The 21,225-nt window shown below is 36.3% G+C and overlaps 4 protein-coding genes and 1 pseudogene across 7 annotated transcripts; 3 read left to right on the forward strand and 2 right to left on the reverse strand.

The window, feature by feature from the left end:
• On the forward strand, positions 683 to 2,152 carry LOC18606018 (RING-H2 finger protein ATL29). The gene is made up of 2 exons (XM_007039402.2): positions 683 to 1,585; positions 2,065 to 2,152. Exons 1-2 carry the CDS (start codon positions 711 to 713, stop codon positions 2,141 to 2,143), a joined length of 954 nt encoding a protein of 317 aa, XP_007039464.2. The 5' UTR covers positions 683 to 710; the 3' UTR covers positions 2,144 to 2,152.
• LOC18606019 lies at positions 2,295 to 5,212 on the reverse strand (annotated as a pseudogene).
• Positions 6,471 to 11,431, forward strand: LOC18606020 (uncharacterized protein At4g17910). 4 transcript variants are annotated; one of them, XR_001927221.1, is made up of 17 exons: positions 6,471 to 6,658; positions 6,763 to 6,826; positions 6,895 to 6,940; positions 7,081 to 7,214; positions 7,303 to 7,376; positions 7,513 to 7,585; positions 7,702 to 7,791; positions 8,078 to 8,154; positions 8,358 to 8,448; positions 8,805 to 8,931; positions 9,022 to 9,126; positions 9,581 to 9,710; positions 9,822 to 9,873; positions 9,962 to 10,006; positions 10,477 to 10,665; positions 10,907 to 11,005; positions 11,115 to 11,431. XR_001927221.1 is itself a non-coding variant. In XM_007039407.2 (16 exons), the coding sequence occupies exons 1-16, from the start codon at positions 6,609 to 6,611 to the stop codon at positions 11,265 to 11,267; spliced, it is 1,410 nt and encodes a 469-aa protein (XP_007039469.2). In that variant the 5' UTR covers positions 6,471 to 6,608; the 3' UTR covers positions 11,268 to 11,431. The 4 variants fall into 4 exon arrangements, 2 of the variants coding, with proteins under 2 accessions (XP_007039469.2, XP_007039470.2); XR_001927220.1 differs by having other exon boundaries at positions 10,519 to 10,665; XM_007039407.2 differs by lacking the exon at positions 10,477 to 10,665.
• LOC18606021 (transcription factor bHLH71) lies at positions 12,977 to 16,028 on the forward strand. The gene is made up of 3 exons (XM_007039410.2): positions 12,977 to 13,958; positions 14,572 to 14,988; positions 15,551 to 16,028. The coding sequence occupies exons 1-3, from the start codon at positions 13,563 to 13,565 to the stop codon at positions 15,647 to 15,649; spliced, it is 912 nt and encodes a 303-aa protein (XP_007039472.2). The 5' UTR covers positions 12,977 to 13,562; the 3' UTR covers positions 15,650 to 16,028.
• Positions 18,848 to 20,709, reverse strand: LOC18606022 (E3 ubiquitin-protein ligase Os04g0590900). The gene has a single exon (XM_018117285.1). It carries the CDS (start codon positions 20,165 to 20,167, stop codon positions 19,055 to 19,057), a length of 1,113 nt encoding a protein of 370 aa, XP_017972774.1. The 5' UTR covers positions 20,168 to 20,709; the 3' UTR covers positions 18,848 to 19,054.

Here is a 21,225-nt window from a genome sequence, read left to right on the forward strand (position 1 = left end):
GACTATGGTTTCTGCACTACATCACTGGAGATGGAATTGATCCCCGGTAGCAATCTTTTGTGGCGGGCTGATGGTGTTAAAATGAATCAGAAAAATCGTAAGCCCAAAATTAAAAAGAGGGAAAGGAGCTCCGGGGAAATGAACCAGCTTAACATTCATCTAGTTCTAACAGTTCAAACGATCCCAATTGCATCAACAATTTTAAGCTTCCCTGGAGTTAATGCCTCCTGTTTTCTTGCAACAGACAGTAATTAAGGAAGAAAACGGTGATTACGAGGTATGAAAAGAGTAGCTTAGTATATCTCTCTCGTGAAAGCAAGTTTTAAGCTGTGAACTTTTTTAGAAAGGAGACTTTCACACTTAGCTTGGACCAGACTGTCCGTAACCAAAACCACATTTTGTAGTTTACCATGTCGTTGGGTTAGCAAGAATAGTAAAAAGAGCAAGGACACATATTATTCAGACAAAGCTCCACATCCTTCTCACAAGGACTCGCTCAATAGCCACAATGCTTACCAAGCATCAGCTTTCCAAATTAAGCTTACCACTTTTTGTCATACTCATAAAAGACATCGACATGTGTCCTTGTTCTAACACAAAAACAAAGGAAAAATCTAAGCAAATAAAATAAAATCTCATTTTCTCTCATCAATGCAAAAACACAAGGCCGGAACGACCTACACTCCGGCCGCTGCTACCCTTTTTGTTCAATGTCGACATATTCTCCCTATGCTCAATCACCCTCATCAAACTACAACCCGCCAGTACCTATAATTATAGCTATAATTTTCGTCCTTTTGTTCTTCTTTGGTTTCTTCGCAATATATTTTTTTAGGTGTTTCGTGCACAATCTTGTTGTTTTGTGGAACCGACGGCGTAACCCTTCGGGTGCTCTAGTTGGCACAGCAGGTGCAAATATGAGTAATGGCCTTGATCCTGAGCTGATACAAGCTTTCCCAACATTCTCTTATTCCAGTGTCAAAGAGTTTCGTCGCGAGAAGTATGGCCTCGAATGTACTATTTGCTTGGGAGAGTTCAGCGATGAGGACATGCTTCGCCTTTTGACAATTTGTTGCCATGTTTTCCATAAAGAATGTGTTGATCTTTGGCTTGAATCACATAAAACATGTCCTGTTTGTCGTGGGGAGCTAGATGTGCCTAGGAAATCATTGGAGAAGTCCCCAATACTTGTTCAAACCAATTCCATGCATGAAATTGGAGCAAATCAAAGTTCAGTACAAGATGCTGTTTGCATTGACATTAAAGAAGACAACAATGAGGAAGTTGATGGGGGAGAAGCTGAAGCACAAGCCTCTTCAAATACAGGAGAACAACATCATAAAGAACGTGACCAGATGGAAAGATTTTCGAGGTCACATTCCACCGGGCACTCCATAGTTAGGACTACAGAAGAGGAGGATAGATATACTCCAAAATTGCTTGACCATGTCAAAACAAAAATTGTAAGGGGACATAAATCTGCAGGAAGTTGTATTGCATTTGGAGATTTTTCAAGCCCTTTGGACTACAAGAACCGGAGTTTTGGTGAAGCATCAGAGACTGGCCGAGCAGACATGGATAAAGTGTAAGTTTCTAGAGACTGTTTTTATTCTCTTTTGTTCATAGAAAAGCTCATTTTTGACATGATCTTCGGAAATTCTGAATAGAATTTATTACAAGCATTATGTGACAACCTTCTCAAGTTCTCATGTTTCTTCATAGTTATCGGCGGCCTTATTAAATATTCCATGAACTGATAATTGGCACATTGAAGTTTTCAAAAAATGTAGGTAGATAGATGTGTGGCCTTTTTCCCAAAGGAGATAATAGTGAGAGAACTGAAATAAGGAGGATCATTCAATCATAACTCTAATTGAAACCAGTGGTCCACATTTGAGTTCATTTATTTATTTGCATTCTATAGAATTCAAACTCATTTCTTCCAGTTATTGCTTCTTAATGTTCTGAAAGATGAACAATGAAGTTGCAGATTTTGGTATCTGTATTCCACTTTATTAAGCAATTTCTAGTGATACCTTTCTGTAACAATCCAAAAGGTTTCAGGAAGGTCCTTTCTGCGAGCATTGCTTTTGATGAGTTGCATTTGCACCAGTCAGGCTTGATACAGACTGTACTCTTTTGATTTTGTAGTAGCTCATGAACTTTGCTACAAATTCTGTTAGCAGGAAAAGGTAATGTTTAGTTCCATGGGGATCAACTGAAGGCATCATATGCTTTACAGCACTATCTATATTGTCCTTGGCTAGGGTTATGCTGAGTAAGAAGTAAAACTGTTATTTACCTTCTATTGTGGCAAAAGAAAACCGAGACAATTTGCGCATTCTGTTGCCTACTACTTCATCTTTGTAGCTTAGTTCTGCACTAAAATCTTCATTTGGCTTTGACTATAATATGCAAAAGAGGGTGTCAGAAAACTGGTATTTTACAGAACAACAAAATAATGGGATTGCAAAATTTTAGTTTATGCTTACAATTTCCTGGTATAAACTTTCTAAATCCAACTGAGTTTGGCTGTCCAGAACATGCTTTTTCAGCTCTGCCACTAGAGTCTGAAGAAGAGAAACATATTGATTTGGATTGCGAAGTCTAAATTATTCATAAATGCAGGGCAGGAAGATCTTACACCTAAAACAAACTCTCGACAGATATGGTGCTCCATTAAGCGTATAAACTTCTTTCTAACAAGAAACAACCTGCAGTACCAAAGCCAAAGAAGTCAATAAATACGAAAGAAAGAGATATGCATTAATGGTGAAATAATTTTCAATATTGCAACTAATTAACAACAGCAAACTTCATACTTTCAAAGCTCACAAGAAACAGAGGGCAAAACAAGTTTCTCATTTTGGTGTGGCTGGGAATGTAATTTAAATAACTCATCTTCATTGAATTGCATAAATGTGGAGGTTTTGTTGGCGTTTGCACATCAAATATCAAATTTCCTGTTATATAACTTCATTTAGCTGTCGACCTGACTGCTAGAAAGGCATCTTCAAAAGTAAATATTCCATGGTTAAAAAATGCTAGTATCTGCTTTTCTAATCGTTAGAACCAGTCTAAACAGTAGCATACCTACTAATATAGGTGTTTATGAGAACATCTGTTTTATTTTATCTTTTGGGGATGTTGGATGCTTTAATGTTTGGCTAAGATTGACTTGTCAAGTCTGCAACACAAACTGATAATTAGAAGTTTCTGTGAACCTGGTCAATTTTTTCTGTGGAAAACTTAAGATACCCTTTGCTGAAGCTTTAGTGGTAGGAGTAGAAAATGGTAGTGAACTACTCACATGTTTAGGCTTTGTTCTTCAATGATACTTTTGGCCATTATTGCAAGCTCATCTTCCCAGCCAGTCATAATTGATTGGCCTTCGTTAAAAGGGTAACTGTAAATACAGCATCACCAAGTTATAAAATTAGCTAGAAAGAACAAGAAAAATTTTAGATGGTTTACAGACAAAACTTCAATACCATTCGTTGTATGCTGCACTGGTGACAAGAACATATTATAGTTGACAGACTAAGTTGGCTTCAAAAGTCGGGCTGATAAACCATTCAGAGTGAAAAACCATCATGGTTAGGGGTTCTTTCACCATATTAAGACAATTTGAAGGGAATAAATCCTTGGTGCTATTTCTTTTTGATAGAATAATGCAGTTTCCACCATGTCAGACTACAGTGGAATGCCTGCACTTTGTTTGACTTACTCTGCCAGCCATGTGGCCTCGAGTGAACGAATGGCTTGCCTGAGGCAATGATTGGAATTCTCTGCTATGGTTTGGGCCAATGTATGAGGTAATTCAATATCTTCTTGTTTAGCAATGAAGTTTAAGACTCCAACAATCTGCAGAGTAGATTATGGTAAAATTAAGGACTCAAGAAAGAGCTTCAAAAATCAACAGAATCAGCTTCTTGAGATGAAATAGAGAACTTACCTCCTTGTTTGGAGGTGGAGGAAGATGGATAACTCTGCAGAGAGGCGTGAGAATTTGGAGCTTACAGATATCAGAGCAGCAAAATATAACTTTATACTGACCCTTGGAATTTTCTAAGAACCTTCGAATTTGGGGTTGAGCATTCTTGGATAATTTTTCTGCCTGGTGGAAAACAATCGCTGCAGAAACCGGTTTGTGCATTAGCTTTAGAAACCTTTAGAATTTCTTCAGGTTCTGGATGAAAACGATGTACACAAACCGCACCTTTGGCATTTTCAAGATTGTGCTGCAAGGGTGGTTGCTTTGTTAAAGCATTGTGTGTCTCCTTAATTATTAACAAGGCCACTTCTGTTGCATAACCTCTTATATCAGATTCAGAGAGGTCGACCTCTATGTGTTTAGCAGATGCTTGTACTCTTATCTGAATGCTCGATGTTAGCCCTCTTTTTAGTACACTCTTTAACATGAAGCACAAAATGATATTAGTACGTGGAATGAAATTTTCAGAATTTACGCATACAGCAAATGTTGCAACCAGGAAATTTAGAAACAAGTAAAACAACTTCTGGCAACTTTGGTTAGACTTCAGACCAAGGGGCCATTTGACAGTTGAAAGGGAGTTTTCGATCTTTACATTAAATGATGGGCGAAAAACAGTCACAAAATGGTGACACTAAGTTTCCAAAGCTTACCTCCAAATCCAATGCTTGGACTTGCTCCCTTGTCTGTTAAACAAGATAAGCAATCAACACTGAAATTCTTCTATTGAATGCAAACCAAACATTTTAATAGAGTTGTGTAAAGTACCTCTAAGATGTCCAGTCCAAAATTTTCTCTAAGCAGTGCTAGAGCCATTGTTCACTTCCCTATTCCTGGGAATCCATCAATTATTACATGCTTAGCATCTCCAACTGTCACCTGCAAATTCATCAATACGAAGCAACTGTCATTACAATTCCCATACATCTTATCTCAGTATCAAATATCAATCCCTATTCCCTCAGTTCTGTCTAGGTGCCATTTATAATAGTACATGCACAATCTTACTAGAGTTTCAACCTTCTCAGCTATTTCTCTGTGGCAGATGAAGTCCTTCAAAGCCTTGGGTTGATATTTCTTTGCCCAAGTGAATTTCCGCTGCTTTTTGGGAATCTCTTCCTTGGCAACTGAGTCATCAGACTGTCTGGCCTCCTCCGGCTTTCCTCTTTGTAAAAACTCTTCTTTCAATGAACTTGAATCAATCTTCTTCTTGTCCATGTTTGCTTTTGTCATCAAGGAAAACCTATGCTCAGTATTTTCCTTTACCAATGCTAGGCAGTAAGGTGTTTGCTAATGCCATGGTGCTAAATCATCATCCGGATTCGAAGCACTTCCTCCAAAATTCAAGAGGGTAAAATCATCTTAAATTGAACGTTCAAGGTAATAGGAGAGGGTCAAAATTATGATACAATCCCTGGTTAGCAGCTTCAGTGTTCAATATCGAGTGGCAGTCTGCTGGTTTGATAATTTCTTAAGAAAGCAGTGGTCGGAGACATCAAAGCATGGTGACAACAAAGAGAACATGGAGAAACAAGCTACGATCCAAACCATGAGAGGAGCTTCTTGGCTACTTCTGGGGAATGGGGGAATATTTTTCTTTGTCATTTTTTACTGAAGGTGACGGACGCATATCAAAATCTTAGGACAAACCATCTCAAATCATCAGGAAATGATTTGGGCACGAGCATTTTGTCCTACCATGTGTTTAGCTGCCATGCTGTTGAGAAATGGACAAATTTTATAGTTATCCAATGGTTTAGTTCTTTTTTTTTCCTAGTTTTCTCCTGAGAAATCAAAGACACTATTTGGCTTATGTGTTTCAGCCTCTTGCAAAAAAATCCTCACTTATCTTTTCTTCTTTTTTTCTTCACAATTTAAACTGCCACTCCAAGCTTCTTGGAAATAAAATTACATGAAGAATAAAAGAGGGGTTTAATTGAATATTTCTAAATTCTTTAGGTATAAAATTTGGATTTATATCTGATGTACAGTTCAATATATGTGTAACATTCATACCCTATCACCTAATCATGAAAAGTCATTTCATAAATGCATAAAAGTAAAAATTTAAGATTCATTCAAAATAAATATTTTTAAAATTATTAATATTTATTTTTGAGAATTCCTAATTTTAAAATTTATTTATTACCGGAATGATAACATTTGATTCCTCCATAACCATATTGTATAAAATATATATACTAACGTTACATCAAATATAGACCCATAAAATTTAAGGTTAATCTCATCCTTGTCTCTAACAGTGAGTTGAGAAGCTGATTAAAATAAATGAATTTGGCTGTCATTTTGGGCCTATATCAGTACAGACTATTCCAGGCTACTTTTGGGCCTTTTGGGCTTTTTCCAAGTTGTTCCCTTGTTCCCCTCCTTTACGGGCTTGTGACCCATGGTTGTCAGTTAGGAGGCTAAGTCGGTCAAGTTTCGGTTACAAAACAGCGGGCCATCTAACCGATTACCAAAAACTGAACCTACAAAAAAAAAATCCCAAACAAATCTTAGCGGTTGTCTCCGTTCTTTCCTTCTCTTTTTCTTTCGGTTTTTCCTGATCCTAGGCAACACGAAACCGCGCATTCTGATTTTAAACTTTTCGTCGATGGATTCACTACCAAGATCTTTCAATGCCAACAAGCACCTCAAAGAACAGTTACTCCCTTTCTCTCTCTCTCTCTCTGAGTTCTCTTCTTCTCCCTTTTCCTTCTTTGATTTTATAATAAATCTTAAATTTGTTTTTAAACCCTAACCTACAGATTCGTCAGCAATTTGACGGGATCGTCGATGCTAGAAATCTCCGCGCTTTTGACCACTGTCCCTGTAAGTTTTTAACACTTCAATTCCTTTTATTTATTTATTTCTCTAATAAATTTTTTTTTTGCATTCAGATTCTAGTACTTTTGCGGCCGTCCATCTGTTTTCAAGCCCTAACTGGTAAATTTATCGATTCTTTGACTTTTTTTTTTGCAAACTATTCTTAAATGTATTTTGTAAAATAATAAAGAGCTGAGAAATTTAAAAGTTTTTGCCATTCTACATTTCATATGAGCTTTTTTATGAATATGTTTCAACAGATGGTGATACCAAAGAGACCTCTTTAAAGAAAAATGATACTGCAATCGTTGCTTTTAAGAATTTAAAGGCTTACCTAGCCACATTAGTTATGGATTCTGTCTTCATTGTTCTTCCCACACTTTTACTTTTCACTGTAAGTATTCCCAACAAGCATTCGAAACATTTCGTTGGAATCCCAGAATTTCACTTTTGATTAACGTAATATTTATTGCATATGATAGGTTCTAGCTGAGTGGATATATGTATGGATGATTTTGTTATCGTTGTTGCTGATTTTCGTTATTGCAGGCAAAAGGTAGAACTTGTAAGTCGCTTGTACTTGTTACTTTAACTGTCATTAATCATTTTTCCATGGGGAACCCATGGAGGTGGCATATATAAGTTTCTGTCTTTGATTTAAAAGTATATTAACTCAAAACCTTGCAATACAGATCTCCTCATTCGCCTTACTTGGAAGGACCTAAATCTTTTAGGATGAGTATATCATCGTATAGGGTTGCTATGGTTAGTGTCTTACCTACTTCGGTATTCTTTATATTGTTGTCTATTGAATCAATTATCTTTAATTTGTGTTAACTTTTTTTGAATAGAATAAATGTTGAGTGGGAAAATTATTGCAGATGTTTGTTACATGCTTGTGTATCTTGGCTGTTGACTTCAGAATATTTCCTAGAGAATTTGCTAAGACTGAGACTTATGGTACTAGCTTGGTAAGATATTGTCAAGCTATATCCTGTAATTGGTCATTAATAATTTTCTTTCAATCTTGTGCTTCTTTTTTCTTTCTTCGCTATCAATTTAGCATTAAGTAGATTGTAGTTCTTCTGTAAAGGGGAAAACCATGTTAACATTTTCATACATAAATCTTTTGTTGTTATTGATCATACATAAAACTTTTGCTTGTATTTGCATCATAATTTTATGTTATTATCCTGGTGGCTAGCAATCTGAAAATTTTATTAAGTAATGTTAGTGAACCTTGCATAATTTCGTCAGATGGACCTTGGAGTTGGCTCCTTTGTACTAGTGAATTCAATTGTTTCACGGCAAGCGCGAAATGTCTCATCATCAATGTGAGTTATCCTTTGAAAATAGTTTTCCAGATGTTGGTATTAACTTGTTATGTATAATGCTTATCATTGTAAATTTTTTTCTTCTAAGCCTATGTTTATAACTGTGATGTCACAATTTTTGTTTTTGAGTTTGCAGTATATCTATATTAGGTATATGCTATGTCAGATTTATGTTGCACTAATTTTCTTAAATGCTTCTGAAGGGATTGGTGGAAGGCAGCCCTTAAATCTACGAGTCCACTACTACTGCTAGGATTTGCTAGACTTGTTTCTACAATGAGTGTGGACTATCAGGTAGAATATATTTCTTCATTCTTGACTTTTTGTAATCATAGTTGTTTGCAATGGCATATAATAAGTAGTTTTCCACATCTGCTTACTTAATATAAAGAATGGCATGTATCATCTTTACATGCTTTTGAGTGAAACAGATGGGATTTTGCAAGATGTGTAAATACATACTGCAAACCTGTTTGTATCCACAAGCAGAATTCCATCTGTATTTATTCAAACATTTTGCATAATTATTGTAGTATTTATACAAACTGGTTTGAGTTAATGATGTCTTTTTGAATGTTCACAATTCAACTATTCACCTGGTGATGATTATTACATGATTCTTTTTTTTTAATTCCATTTCTCCCTTGCAGGTACATGTGGGGGAATATGGAGTACACTGGAATTTCTTTTTCACACTTGCTGGTGTATCTATCCTTACATCCACAGTAAATGTTCCCTCAAAATATTCTGGAATTCTTGGTTCAGTAATTTTAGTTGGTATACCTTTCTATTGATCAAGTTTGTTGATATTTCTGGTAAATTCTGTTTGATTCTTCCTGTACAATAACTCGGCTTTCTAACTTGCAGGGTACCAAAGTTGGTTGAGCAGTGGGTTAAATGTGTATCTTCTTTCTAACAAAAGGGGAATGGATATCATAAGCAGAAACAAGGAGGGAATTTTTAGCATATTTGGTGAGGATAATTAGAAATATACCTTATGGTTTGTTGGTGTAAGCTGTATCGTAGTTTTTGTTTGCATTTGCAATTTTATTCTTAGCTATGTTCTTTGTAAGATTCCTGTGATCCCAATTCCTGAGCAAAAATAACAAACTGTATTTTTTGCATGATGAGGTTGATCTTTGATTCAAATCTCACCAAAAAAAGAAGCTTGTATTAATTTGAGGGAAATTGGAAAGGATGGAAAAGGGAATTCCCTAGATTAATTTTAATAACATTTATTCCATTGGAGATCTGTGTCTTCTTGACTTGTTCCACAAAATAATAGATTGGTCATTGTTCTATTCATCTAAAGAGAGAAAAATGGTTTTGCAATCTGTGCAATCCCTTTGATTTTTTTTTTTGTACTGCTTGTCAGCACATCATCCATGCAATGTTTTCTGAAGTAATTATTTGTTGTCGTTCCCAGGATACTGGGGTATGTATCTTATTGGTGTTCAGGTGGGCTACTACCTCTTCTTTGGAAATCATTCCTCTGTCATGCTGAGAAGCAACAATGGAACACGAATTAGAGTCTGGCTTCTTTCTATTCTGTTTTGGTATGTACTAACTCACAAATGATTTTTGTTACCCCAATATTGGTGTGTCCGTTCCCAACAAATTGATTGCTCATAAGGTGACCTGATCAATTTCCTCAATGTCTGTTGCAGGATTCTAACTGTGCTTCTAGACAGGCATGTTGAAAGAATTTCACGTAGAATGGTAGGATATATTTATAATGAGATTTACTATTTTATAGAACTATCTTTGCAATTAAAAATCATGAAAGCACTTGTTTCAATTTCTGCAGTGCAACCTGCCTTATGTTACTTGGGTGCTGGCTCAAAATCTGCAGGTTATTCTTATTTCCTCCATTATTTAAATATTTCAAGAATTTAATGGCAATGTTCATCATCTTATGTGGTATTAAGCTCATGAAATATAGAAGCTGTCATTGATTTTTTTGATTTAAAATATATAAGATCAGGACTTAATTATTTACAGAATAATTTAATGTTTATCTTTCTTTATGTAGTTTTATTTTTAGTTGTGATTGGGCACTTAATTGAACTATTGGTTTCTTAGTGTAGTATCTGTTTTCACATTGCATGGAATCTCAAAATGTACAGCTCTAGTATGGTTTTTGTGTATAAAAAGAGGCTTGGATGATGGTTCAATGTGTTATTTATGTCAACTATTTGTTTGAGTGAAAAAAAAGAAGGGCATTCTTTGACTTTGAGCAATTTTCCCTTTCTTTTAAGAAATGTATAATTTGACGGTGCTGTGAAACTTAGTTGGACATGTCTACGTCTATGTGTTGTGCAGAAATGGTGAGACTTTGAGGAAAATTTTTTTGTTTTGGCTTAGTGCTCCTCATCCCAACATTGATAGGAATCACAGAATCAAGTATCAACCATGACATGGATAGAAATTTTTCAGTCGAAATTATCCACATTTGTTCTACATCGGTCTCTCAAGAGAAGAACTTCACTCTTCAGAAACTTGTTACCCAAAGTGAGCCCATGTCAATTTACCTCCTTTTGTGTCTTTAATATAATCCTCTAACAGAGATGCAATTAATCATGAAAGAGAGCTGAAATGCTTGCTGAGGTTTCACATTAATTATGAGACTTTGCAAATCCAAATAATAGAAATATGTCCTAGTCGTTTTGAATTGTGATGGATGTTTATAGTTTTAATATTATCCATAGTCACATGTAGTGCATGGCTAACAAAAAGTTTACCCTTGTTTCAGCTTTTAGCAATACTAATGCTTTCTGATTATGTCCCTGGGAGCAAAATGTCAGCTCTTGAAAAGGCATTTGATCGGAATTTATTGGCTTCCTTTCTGCTGGTAAAGGAAACATCCTTTCTTTCACTCGCTTGTGTGCTAATAAAATCATTGTCTTTCTCCTCAGGCTCAAAGAAATAACAGAACAGGTTTTCTTGCTTTATTTATGCAGGCTAATGTGCTCACAGGGCTGGTAAACTTGTTTGTGGATACGCTGTTTGCCTCCTCAGTATCAGCTCTTCTAATCCTGATTTCCTATGCTTTGACTTTGTCTGTTGTCATGGGAATAGTAGATTTTTATGGTGTTAGGTTAAAATTTTGGTAGGTCGACCACCGTTCTATCTGTTCAAAATGTTTTATGAAAGCTGTAATGAATTAATTCGGTTTTGTTGTGCATTTGAAACAAACCACAAATTCATAGTTGATATTGTCTCTCTATCCAATGCTACTCTGGTTGACAGATTATTAATATTATGGCCCCTTAAAAGACCAAGCATGCCCATGATCAAACACATGGAAATGCACATGCATGTCCATGTCATGTTGTGCATGTATACGCCCATGTGGCACATCTCATCATTGGATGAACACAATTCACAACTAATAGAATGATGGCATGTCTCTATCGTAAGTAGTTTTGGAGTTTCTGAGGTGTAGATAAATACTGACTCTTTTATTTGTACGCAAAAGAACAATGCTGGAGAGGAAAATCTACTAAAAACTTAGCCAATTAGTATGAAAAAGGGGGGTTAGAAATTAGATTATGGAAGATTGCTAAAGTGTACTTTGGTGTAGGAAGCTGACGGCACATGGATAACTCTGCAGTGGGTCTGACAAAATTGGACCACAGTCCAAGGTCTTCCACCCTCCTCCACCAGTCCTCTACACCAGATAAGGCGACAATTCCCTGTGTTTCTTGTCTCTCTCTTTCTCTCTCTCTGTCTCGTGCACACGCGCTTGTGCAAGCATAGGTATATTCTTTTACGCATATACGAATTCGTATTTATGTTTTAGACAAATTGACATGTATCTATTACACAGACACCGGCATGCAAAGTAGTAGCAATGACTCAACGTTTTCTTATATCATTTTAACCATAAAAGGCACCCCCTATTGTTAAAATTCGATTAATAGGTGTTCATATCATCGTTCACGGACGAATTAGAAATATACTATAGATTAAAACAAAAGTAACAACACAGGACCCGATATACCAATTGAATTATTGTTTTAAAATCAACCTTCGTAATTATTGAAAATGGGTAGTAAAACCATACTTATTGCTTTTTTTGTTGTGTAGTTGGTACCATGATAGCTAGCATTATATACAAAGAGAGCAACCCAAGCACAGAGCATTCGTATCAGCATGTTTTGATGTTTGGCACAAAGTTGCAAATTCCATTATGACTCTGTCAAGCCTCTAATAAGCAAAATTTTCACAACGCAAGCAATCATTATTCACAAACGTTTGTTTAGCAATTTTTTTCATAAGATTTTTGGGCTGGTTTTTTGGTCCTTTTGCCTTGTTTTTGACTAATATCAGTCATTTTTGGATCATTATTTTACTGAACTTTGGGTCATCAATCATTTTCAATTACATATTTATTTATTTATTTACCATTGTCCTTTTTTCCATAATTATTTTCGGTACATTTGAAGATAAAATTGATTGGGAAAAGAGGATTTGAATATCAGAAACATCTCATGTCCTTCATGGAGGAGAAGCACGAGAGGCTAAGCGGCTACTCCTTCGGTGCAGCTTCTCATTTCATGAATATCTCGCTTTCAAAATGCTGACATCATCGGTATGGGTGCTTTCCAGTGATCATGAAAGTGCTGAAAAAACTCACTTTCCATAAATCTAATAGGCCTTTAATTTAACCTAAGCCCTGATTGTCATGGGTTTGCAGTCCTGTAGCCGATTCCACTGATTCTCACATTTCCATTACTTGCATTGTCTGAATGGCAAAGTCAGATGATAAGCGGCCTAGGTAGAATCCAATTTTCATGAACCAAACTAGAAAATTCAGGAAAAATATTTTGCCAATTATGCTGCAGAGATGGGTTGTCAAGCACATGTTAAACTTTCCATGTAAATAATGTGTATGAGAATCTAGGGTGCGTGAGCCAGTCCTTTTTTTCTCTGCAAAAAACAACACAGATTTGAATGTGAAGAGTAGCTTTTACCCAGCTTGTTGTGTTGTTGGTATGCATATTTCAATATAGATTTGGGTCCCCCACACACTCCATTGCAGAGGCTGTGCCAGTATTGACAGAATCTATGAAATCGGGAAGACAAAACCCAAAACAAGGATGAGTGAAGAGCTTCTTTCTTTTTCCCTCACTTTTTGTTTGCAGAAAAGAACTTCTCCTTTTCCCTGCCCCTCTCACGTGCACCATATATATCTTTCTCTCTCTATACATTACCCTACCGAAACCCCAAAGCCAAAGCCCCTCCTAGCCTCATTTTAACCTCTCTTTCGTCTCTCCATCTCTCTCTCAAAATTTCAAGCGCTGCTGGTTTTGTGCTAGCAAGTGACTTTTGTCTTTAGAATGAAACTAGGAGCAAGTTTCCAGTATTTCAAGTCATATTATTCGGAGGTGTAGATTGCGGAGAAAATGGCACTTGAAACTCTTTCTTCCAACGAGCTGTTAAACTTCATTATCTATGACACTATATCTGCAACCCCATATAGCAGCCATGACTCTTTAGTCACTGATTTCTCATTGGAAAATGGCTTCAGTACTTCCCAAGAACAAGCTAGTTCTTTGAATTGCTTTCCCCTGGTGACTCCGCAATGCCGCTCAACAGGAGTGGAAGCTACTGACCGGAGGCCGAACTTGGCTGTTCAAGGTAGGAAAAAGAGAAGGAGAAAGCCGCGGGTTTGCAAGAACAAGGAAGAGGCTGAAACACAAAGAATGACTCACATTGCTGTTGAGAGAAACAGGCGAAAGCAGATGAATGAGCATCTGGCTGTTTTACGCTCCCTCATGCCTGAATCTTATGTCCAAAGGGTTCGTCTTCTCCATCCTTTTTCTTTGATCATTCTTGAAGCATGGTTCAATGTTATAATGTTTTCTTTTTCCTGTTAACTCCACTACATTACCATATATTATTTAATTACTGAATCCATTTCTTTAAGAAAAATTGCTTCTCCAAGGTTTAAATAATTGAGACGATATACTTGAGTTGTAGAACTGTGATGTGATTCAGTACAGTTCTCCAAAAGTCAGGACTGATTGGATTCTAAAGCTAAATAATAGTCTGGCATAATGCTGGCAGCAAAATTTATCAGAACTAGTCAAGATAAAGTTCAGCTAGAATTGGCAAATATTAAAAGAATACTATTATTGCCTTTTGCTATACTTTGGATTATTCTCTTGTTTGCTAGTCATGTAACAACTGAAATTATAGAAGAAAAAAGCTGTTCCCATAACATCATGGAAATAGAAATTTATAAGGATATTGCAAAAGTGACCAGCTTTCTCCTTTATTATGATTTCACAAGAATTCCATCACCCCAATCATGATGGTCACAGCTTTACTTTCATTTGCGGTTTCAATATTTTCATCCCCTAGTTTGAAGTTATAACCCTTAAAACATAAATGATTGTTTTAATTGTGTAGGGTGATCAAGCGTCCATAGTTGGTGGTGCCATAGAGTTTGTCAAGGAACTTGAGCATCTTCTGCAAACCCTGGAAGCTCAAAAGCTTCAGGTACTGCAACAAGTACGACCAGCCAGCGAAGGAACCACCAACTCCAAACTGCTACCACCACCACCGCCACCATTTGCACAATTTTTCATGTTCCCTCAGTACACCTGGTCTCAGATCCCTAGCAAATTTACATCAAAGACCAAGGCATCAATAGCGGATATTGAGGTGACTCTGATTGAAACTCATGCTAATCTTCGAATCCTGTCAAGAAAAGGTCCCAGGCATCTTTCCAAGCTTGTTGCTGGTTTTCAGTCACTTTGCCTTTCCATCCTCCACCTTAGCGTCACAACCATGTATCCATTAGTTCTCTACTCTATCAGTGCGAAGGTAATATGTCAAGATATGCACTTTTTTCCCCCCATCACCGCCATCTTTCCTTTTTAAGAAAAATAATATTCCCTTGAAATTTCAGAATACTCCTAGTATCAAAAATCTGTAGTCACTGCAGATTTTATCCGAATAAATATATAAAATGGTTTCAAAGAAATTAAAAATTGATTTATAATATGGTTAGTCCATCCATATTTTGATTTCCTTAATTTGAGCAATAAATAGCCTAGTCGAGATGGTCTTCAATTATTATAACACGGTGGTGTGGGCAAGTGCTGTCTCTTCACCTGGCATATACTTTTGTTTTTCCCTTGGATAGGAAAAATGTCATTTTCCACAAGTTTAGAAAAATCAAATAAATTTTTAGAAGTTATAGTAGTACTTAATGGCCTTGAAATTATTTTCATATGGGGAAAGATGGCAAAGAAGAAAGATTGTTTTTTTCTCACTTACTACTGGTGCTTCCTTTGTTTAATTGGCAAAACGTCTTCGTCTGTATAATTTCAGAAACTCTCACATGCACAGTTTTGGGCTAAAATTCGAAACATTCTGAATGCAGGTTGAAGAAGGATGCCAACTCAGTTCAGTAGATGACATAGCAGGGGCAGTTCACCACATGCTCAGAATTATTGAGGAAGACGAAACTGCCTTATGTTGATCAACTTGTGCTAGCTTACCCAAATTATCCCTTAGGTTTATGGTGAAATCCCATAATGCCATCAATTTTTTTTCTTCACTTTTTTTTTTTATTTGAGAGAGAGAGTGGGTGGATTCTGGCCTTCTGGGTTGGGTTGGGTTGGGTTGTCAAGAGTTTCTGCAATTTTCTTTTTTTTTTTTTTTGGTTTAGTTTTTATTGTTCCTGTATGTAGTTTGAGTCAAATGAAAAGTGTGTTTTGAGTTTTTTTCTTAGTCTTGAATTGCCAGGATGTTCATCTGGTAAAGTAGGATGTTTTATTAAGAGTGCATCAAAATAGAAACTTTGTTAATTACTACTTGTTTTTCCCTTTAAAAGCCAATGGGGATGGTCTCTCAGGTCCCATGCATGCTTACAATACGCTTTGTTTTACATATGAACCTGCAGCTGGCTTGCCTCTATCCCGTCTCCCAATAATGAATTAACCACACTTTCCAGTTCCACAGGTTGTCGAGAGTTCTTGATTCTATTGCATTCCTGTCTTTTGCACTACAATCCTTAAGCTTAATCCTATTAGATTAAAATTTAGGGTCATGAAATATATAGCATGGATATATATGTGAATGTTGAGATCTTGAGTGAAAAGAATTTTCTTTTTTTCTTTTAAGTTGAAGGAATGTTGAGACAATATTAAAGATAGTTTTGTAGGTTGTTCAGACAAGATATCTCTCACTCAGTGTATTAATGTAGTAAGAAAAACAACTTCGCAACCGAAAATTCACTAGAAAATTAAATGAAGTTTTTACTAGCTAGGTCTATTCTAGAAAATTAACTTAGTTCAAGACAAGAAAATGGCATCCATTGGTGTAATTGTAATTGGTCATGAAACTATTAAATTTCTTGGTATCTCTACCTTGATACATAACGTTTACCCTTGTGAATTTAAAATTGTATGTACTGGTGAATAGATGTTTCAGCAGGAAGGCAGGCCATTCTTATACATGTTGTAAGGAATTGCCAGTGAAAACACCTTGGAAAAAAGTCTCACAAATTAAATTAACTTTGTTTGTTTTGTTCAATACCTTGTAAGAAAATCCAAGTACACAAGCACTTGATTGGCTGGCCCAATGTGTCTTATCTCTCTCTTCTCACACAAGAAGACAAATTTTCATTTCTTTGGTTTTTAATCTCGGTGAAGGAAATGGAAGGTTGACATTCACAGAAGTTGTGCTGCAAGGGCCGGCCGGGAGGGGAGTGTGGCCTTGGGAAAAGTGATAGGGTTTTGTAGTTTACAAGAGAAAAGACGCAGAGGGTAAGAGGTTTTCGTGGGATCGACACATCTTTCCTTTCAGCCTTCATTTTTGTTTCTTTGTGTAGCAAGAATCTGTACCTTCATTAAGACTTATGTCTTCTTGTGTTATTAGACAGGGACGTCGGCGGATGGATCTGGACAAAGTTACCCTTACATTACTACTATATTAACTTTGTTTCAAGCAGTAATCTTTATTTGGTGAAACTAACAGATTAGAACATTGAACTGGAAATAGATAAAATGGCTTCAAAGTGTGCATCTGTGTGATTTTTTTCAAATGATATAGAACAAGTCTGAAAACATCATCCATAGTCAATGTTGCACTTTAGCCCATTTTAGTTCAGACACACCCTCATTATCTTAAAGGCTCTTATTTCTTTTCCTTTTTCAATGTGAGATTCTATACTGCATACACAGGTTTTCTCATGCGTTCCTCCTAAAATTTACCTCCATGATGAACAATGTTTGTAACAACATATCCTAGTTGATTTTTGACGATGTTTGTTTTTCCCTTTAATGGAAATTTGAAAGTTAAATAAATTGTCTAAGCTAATAAATTTAAAATAAAATATTTACGTACATATATGTACCGAAAAATTTACATTTACATTTACAGTTAAAAATAAAATACGTGCATATCGATTGTATAAACTTACACTTACATTTAGCTCGAAATACGATTGGCTTTCTTTGTAAAGAAATTTTTTTTCTCCTTTTAAGGAATTGCCAACACACATGATTGTCTGTATTTTGTTTGTACAATGTCATACAACAGTATCTTATTTAAACACTGTCTCCTCTCCAAGTCCTTGTTAACCACATTTGTCACTAGGAAACTTTTCCATGCAGCTTTCTCTTTGCACATTACCCTTTTTGTGCTTGTTTTTTTAATTTGGAAAGGCTACATTCCATATGTGTAATTACTCATGCCTTATCTGTCATTGCAAAATGTGATAAGTACCATTTTTGCTACTTAGTCATGTTAATATGTATGTAACACATATCTATGTATGACCATGCATGTGGAACATATTGCCAAATGAAACATGGAGCAAACAGGACTCAACAATCAAATAAAAAGGAAAAAAAATTTGTATTTGATGTATCATCATTGAATAAATTTTATACATTATCAGTACATTAAATTTTGTTATGTATAAATAATATACACAGACAATAACAAACTTTTAGGCCCCAATTTGTTGGCCTAGGAACTCATTTGGGCCAGAAGAAGCAAGCTCTTCTTGAACCCATTGTCTAATGGACTTCGGTCTTAGTCTGGGCTAAAGATAATTTGGATTAAAAAGACCAAAAAATGGGCTGTTCAACATTCCCAGAGCCTCATCTCTCTAAGAACACATCAGGCCGAGAAAATTAAATCTACCTGTAGGGGGATGAATGATCTGACTTGGAAATTCCCTCTAGACGTGAAAACAATTAGGACCATCACTTGTTTAGCAAAAACCATGTTAATCTAATAAAATTCTTGTACCATGGTTAGGTCGGGATGAGTGTATATCCAAAAATACCCGCCCCCCAGTGACTTAAATTTAATCATATTCGACTTATTAAAAAGAAAAAAAATTCAAACATAAAGTTAAATTCATGTATATATATATATATATATATATATATATATATATGTATGTATGTATGTTTGTTTGTTTGCTGTAGATTTGCGGTAAAAGGACTTAGGCTGGTTATATTATAGATTTGTATGGTTGATGATGATGGATATGTTTTGCTTTTGTATCTTCCTGATTTCTTGTTTACTTTTATTTCTTTCCTCCAGTTCCCATTTAGATACATCAAGGAGTACTTTGGTATCAAACCAATGGTCAGGAAAGAAAGTTTGTATGTATCGAATTGATAGAAAGTGGAAGCAAATTGTAACCAGGAAGTAGAAGCAATGGGAAAAAGAAAGAAATATTACTGACAAATTACACATTGAGATGTCTTTGGATTTCATAAGAAGATTAATATATAGTCCTTACTTAGGCTAACAGAGTATCTACATCAATAAATAGATATAAATGTAAGACAGTCACACAAAATCTCTTTACCTCTTCATGATTATACTGCTATGAATATGATCGGTTTCTGTCAGAAAGCTATATTTAGAGAGGAATAGCTGGATCTCTTACTCTTCCTTGCCTAGTGAGAAAGAATCTACCACTGGAAAAGGATCTCTTCATTGCAACAGGGTTCATTACACAGTGCAACACCCTCATTTTATTGCTAAGCTTACTGCCTTCCGCTGATTGTTTCGATGATCCGGCAATACCTGATGAGAAGTGGCACTCTTCGACTCTGCTGTCTTCCTCTTGATTCATATGCAAAATGTCAGCAACTGAAAGTTGGCTTTGACATGGATGATCCATGGAAACTGATCTTCTCATCTGTTGATAACTTTCTTCTCTAATCTCAATCACGCTGTCCCTTCCTTGCGCGTTGCCTAAATCGCTGAAAGCACGCGATGGGGTTTTTGGCAATCGACTAAGATCACTCTGAAATCTGTCTACCTCCTGCATACTCCTCCTTCCTGAGTCTTGTGCAGCAGCTGCATATTCGTTTGTCACGGGTTGCCTATCCTGCAAAGATTCATTGCCTGGAGGACTTTCTGTCACTGCAGGTGGCAATGGAAGTGGTGAAGCACTAATAAAGATTATATTAGCACGGCACAAAGGGCAATTTGAGTGAGACCTAAGCCATGTATCAATGCAGTGGACATGGAAAGCATGGCTACATTTTGGCAGAAGCCTTAAACTCTCATCTTCTTGGAACTCACTGAGGCAAACAGAGCAATCAGTTCCTTCAATCAAACCATCACCCTTTTTGTATTTGCATACTGTAATCGACTTGATCAAAGCCTCATCCAAACCGGTTGTTGAAGTCTGCCATGGCTCATGCACAGATGGGCTGTGATTGTCTTCCAATACTTCACCAGGGTCATGATTCTCTCTTCTTCTTGATGGGTCAACATTCCCACAATATTTAGATATTATTGTGTAGTAACTTACTAAAAGAAAAGCACTGGCCAGAATGCCAATGATTGCAATCACAAGAGGGGAGAAATTTGGGCCTGAATCATCATCAGGAAATTCTATGGGAGGTGGAGGAGGGAAAATGATGTAGCACCATTGTGGACAATACAAGCTACAAAAACCTTGAGAGCAGTCTTTGGTGTTCATGTATGGCACCCAGGTTCTTGGGTTACCGATAGACCCCATGACAAGTTAAGGAAAACTCTACTGCATTAAACCTACTATCAATTCTAACATAATATCTCTCTTCTTCCTATGCAGGAAGGTTTCAGTTTTCAACAACTATATAATGAGGATGAATAAACAATTTAGACCATTTGCATCCAACCCCTTAGACAACAAAGACAAAAGCTGGAAATTTACAAGAACCTATTTCTAGAGACTCTTCAGAAATAATAAGATCATTAGTAAAGAAAGTATCAAAAGATTACCTTAAAAATGATGCAAACAGGATGGCCTGAAATGTTTTCATCTAAGAAACGGTTAGAACAAAAAGAGCAAAAACACAATGCATTACAATTGGACACTACATGTGAAAGAATGCTAGACAGAACAGAGTGTAAGCCTGTGAGGGGCTCCTGTGATGCAAATTTCATGAAGAGACAAGAAGGGGTGGAAAAGCAGCCCAAGGGGCTTACATGGAAAGCAAAGCGAAGACAGCCAAAACAGGAAGAGAGGTACTAATGGGTATTTCCTTTTTCTTCTTTTTCTTTCCCTTCTTTTCTTTTCTAGCTCTTCTCTCTCTCCCCTCTTTTTTGTTTTTCACTCTTCTTTTGCTATCTTTTGTACGTGAGGATAATGATATGTTGACTAGGGGGTGATGTTGGTTGGGAATTCATAAAAGTAATCAATGCTTTTATTATTATCGAAGCCGGTAGCAGTTGAAGTGAATATATTGCATATTTCTCGTCTTTATAGTTATAGGTGGAACTGCGGAAGCTTGTGATGACTTTACATGTATTCCCTAACCGTAAGTTAACAAGATTTAACCCAAAAATTCTGAATATCTGAATGACCCAATGAGCCGTCAGATTGGGTGTACCAGATGAAAGTTCAATAATGCAAAACTACTAGTTTTTTGGCACGAAAGGCAAGTAATGATCTAGCTTTTTGCCATGAGGGAATTTGTGCCCAAATCCTGAAAAGACAGGTCACACACTCACAGTCTCCCAAGGTAGGCCACAAGACCAAATATTTTCAAGGGTTTGGGGTCAAATGTAATCCCTGTTTTCATCACTTTATTT

Source organism: Theobroma cacao, chromosome 3 (assembly GCF_000208745.1).
Source record: "Theobroma cacao cultivar B97-61/B2 chromosome 3, Criollo_cocoa_genome_V2, whole genome shotgun sequence".
In the NCBI taxonomy this organism is placed as follows: Eukaryota; Viridiplantae; Streptophyta; class Magnoliopsida; order Malvales; family Malvaceae; genus Theobroma; species Theobroma cacao.

Excerpts from the sequence above, each read along its gene's own strand:
- LOC18606018 (XM_007039402.2), top strand. The coding sequence starts at position 711 with ATGTCGACATATTCTCCCTATGCTCAATCACCCTCATCAAACTACAAC. Across the intron at positions 1,586-2,064 it reads CGAGCAGACATGGATAAAGT|GAAGGTCCTTTCTGCGAGCA; the intron begins GTAAGTTTCTAG and ends AAAAGGTTTCAG.
- LOC18606020 (XM_007039407.2), top strand. The coding sequence starts at position 6,609 with ATGGATTCACTACCAAGATCTTTCAATGCCAACAAGCACCTCAAAGAA. Across the intron at positions 8,449-8,804 it reads CAATGAGTGTGGACTATCAG|GTACATGTGGGGGAATATGG; the intron begins GTAGAATATATT and ends TCTCCCTTGCAG. Across the intron at positions 9,711-9,821 it reads CTTCTTTCTATTCTGTTTTG|GATTCTAACTGTGCTTCTAG; the intron begins GTATGTACTAAC and ends TGTCTGTTGCAG.
- LOC18606021 (XM_007039410.2), top strand. The coding sequence starts at position 13,563 with ATGGCACTTGAAACTCTTTCTTCCAACGAGCTGTTAAACTTCATTATC. Across the intron at positions 13,959-14,571 it reads CTGAATCTTATGTCCAAAGG|GGTGATCAAGCGTCCATAGT; the intron begins GTTCGTCTTCTC and ends TTAATTGTGTAG. Across the intron at positions 14,989-15,550 it reads TCTACTCTATCAGTGCGAAG|GTTGAAGAAGGATGCCAACT; the intron begins GTAATATGTCAA and ends TTCTGAATGCAG.
- LOC18606022 (XM_018117285.1), bottom strand. The coding sequence starts at position 20,167 with ATGGGGTCTATCGGTAACCCAAGAACCTGGGTGCCATACATGAACACC.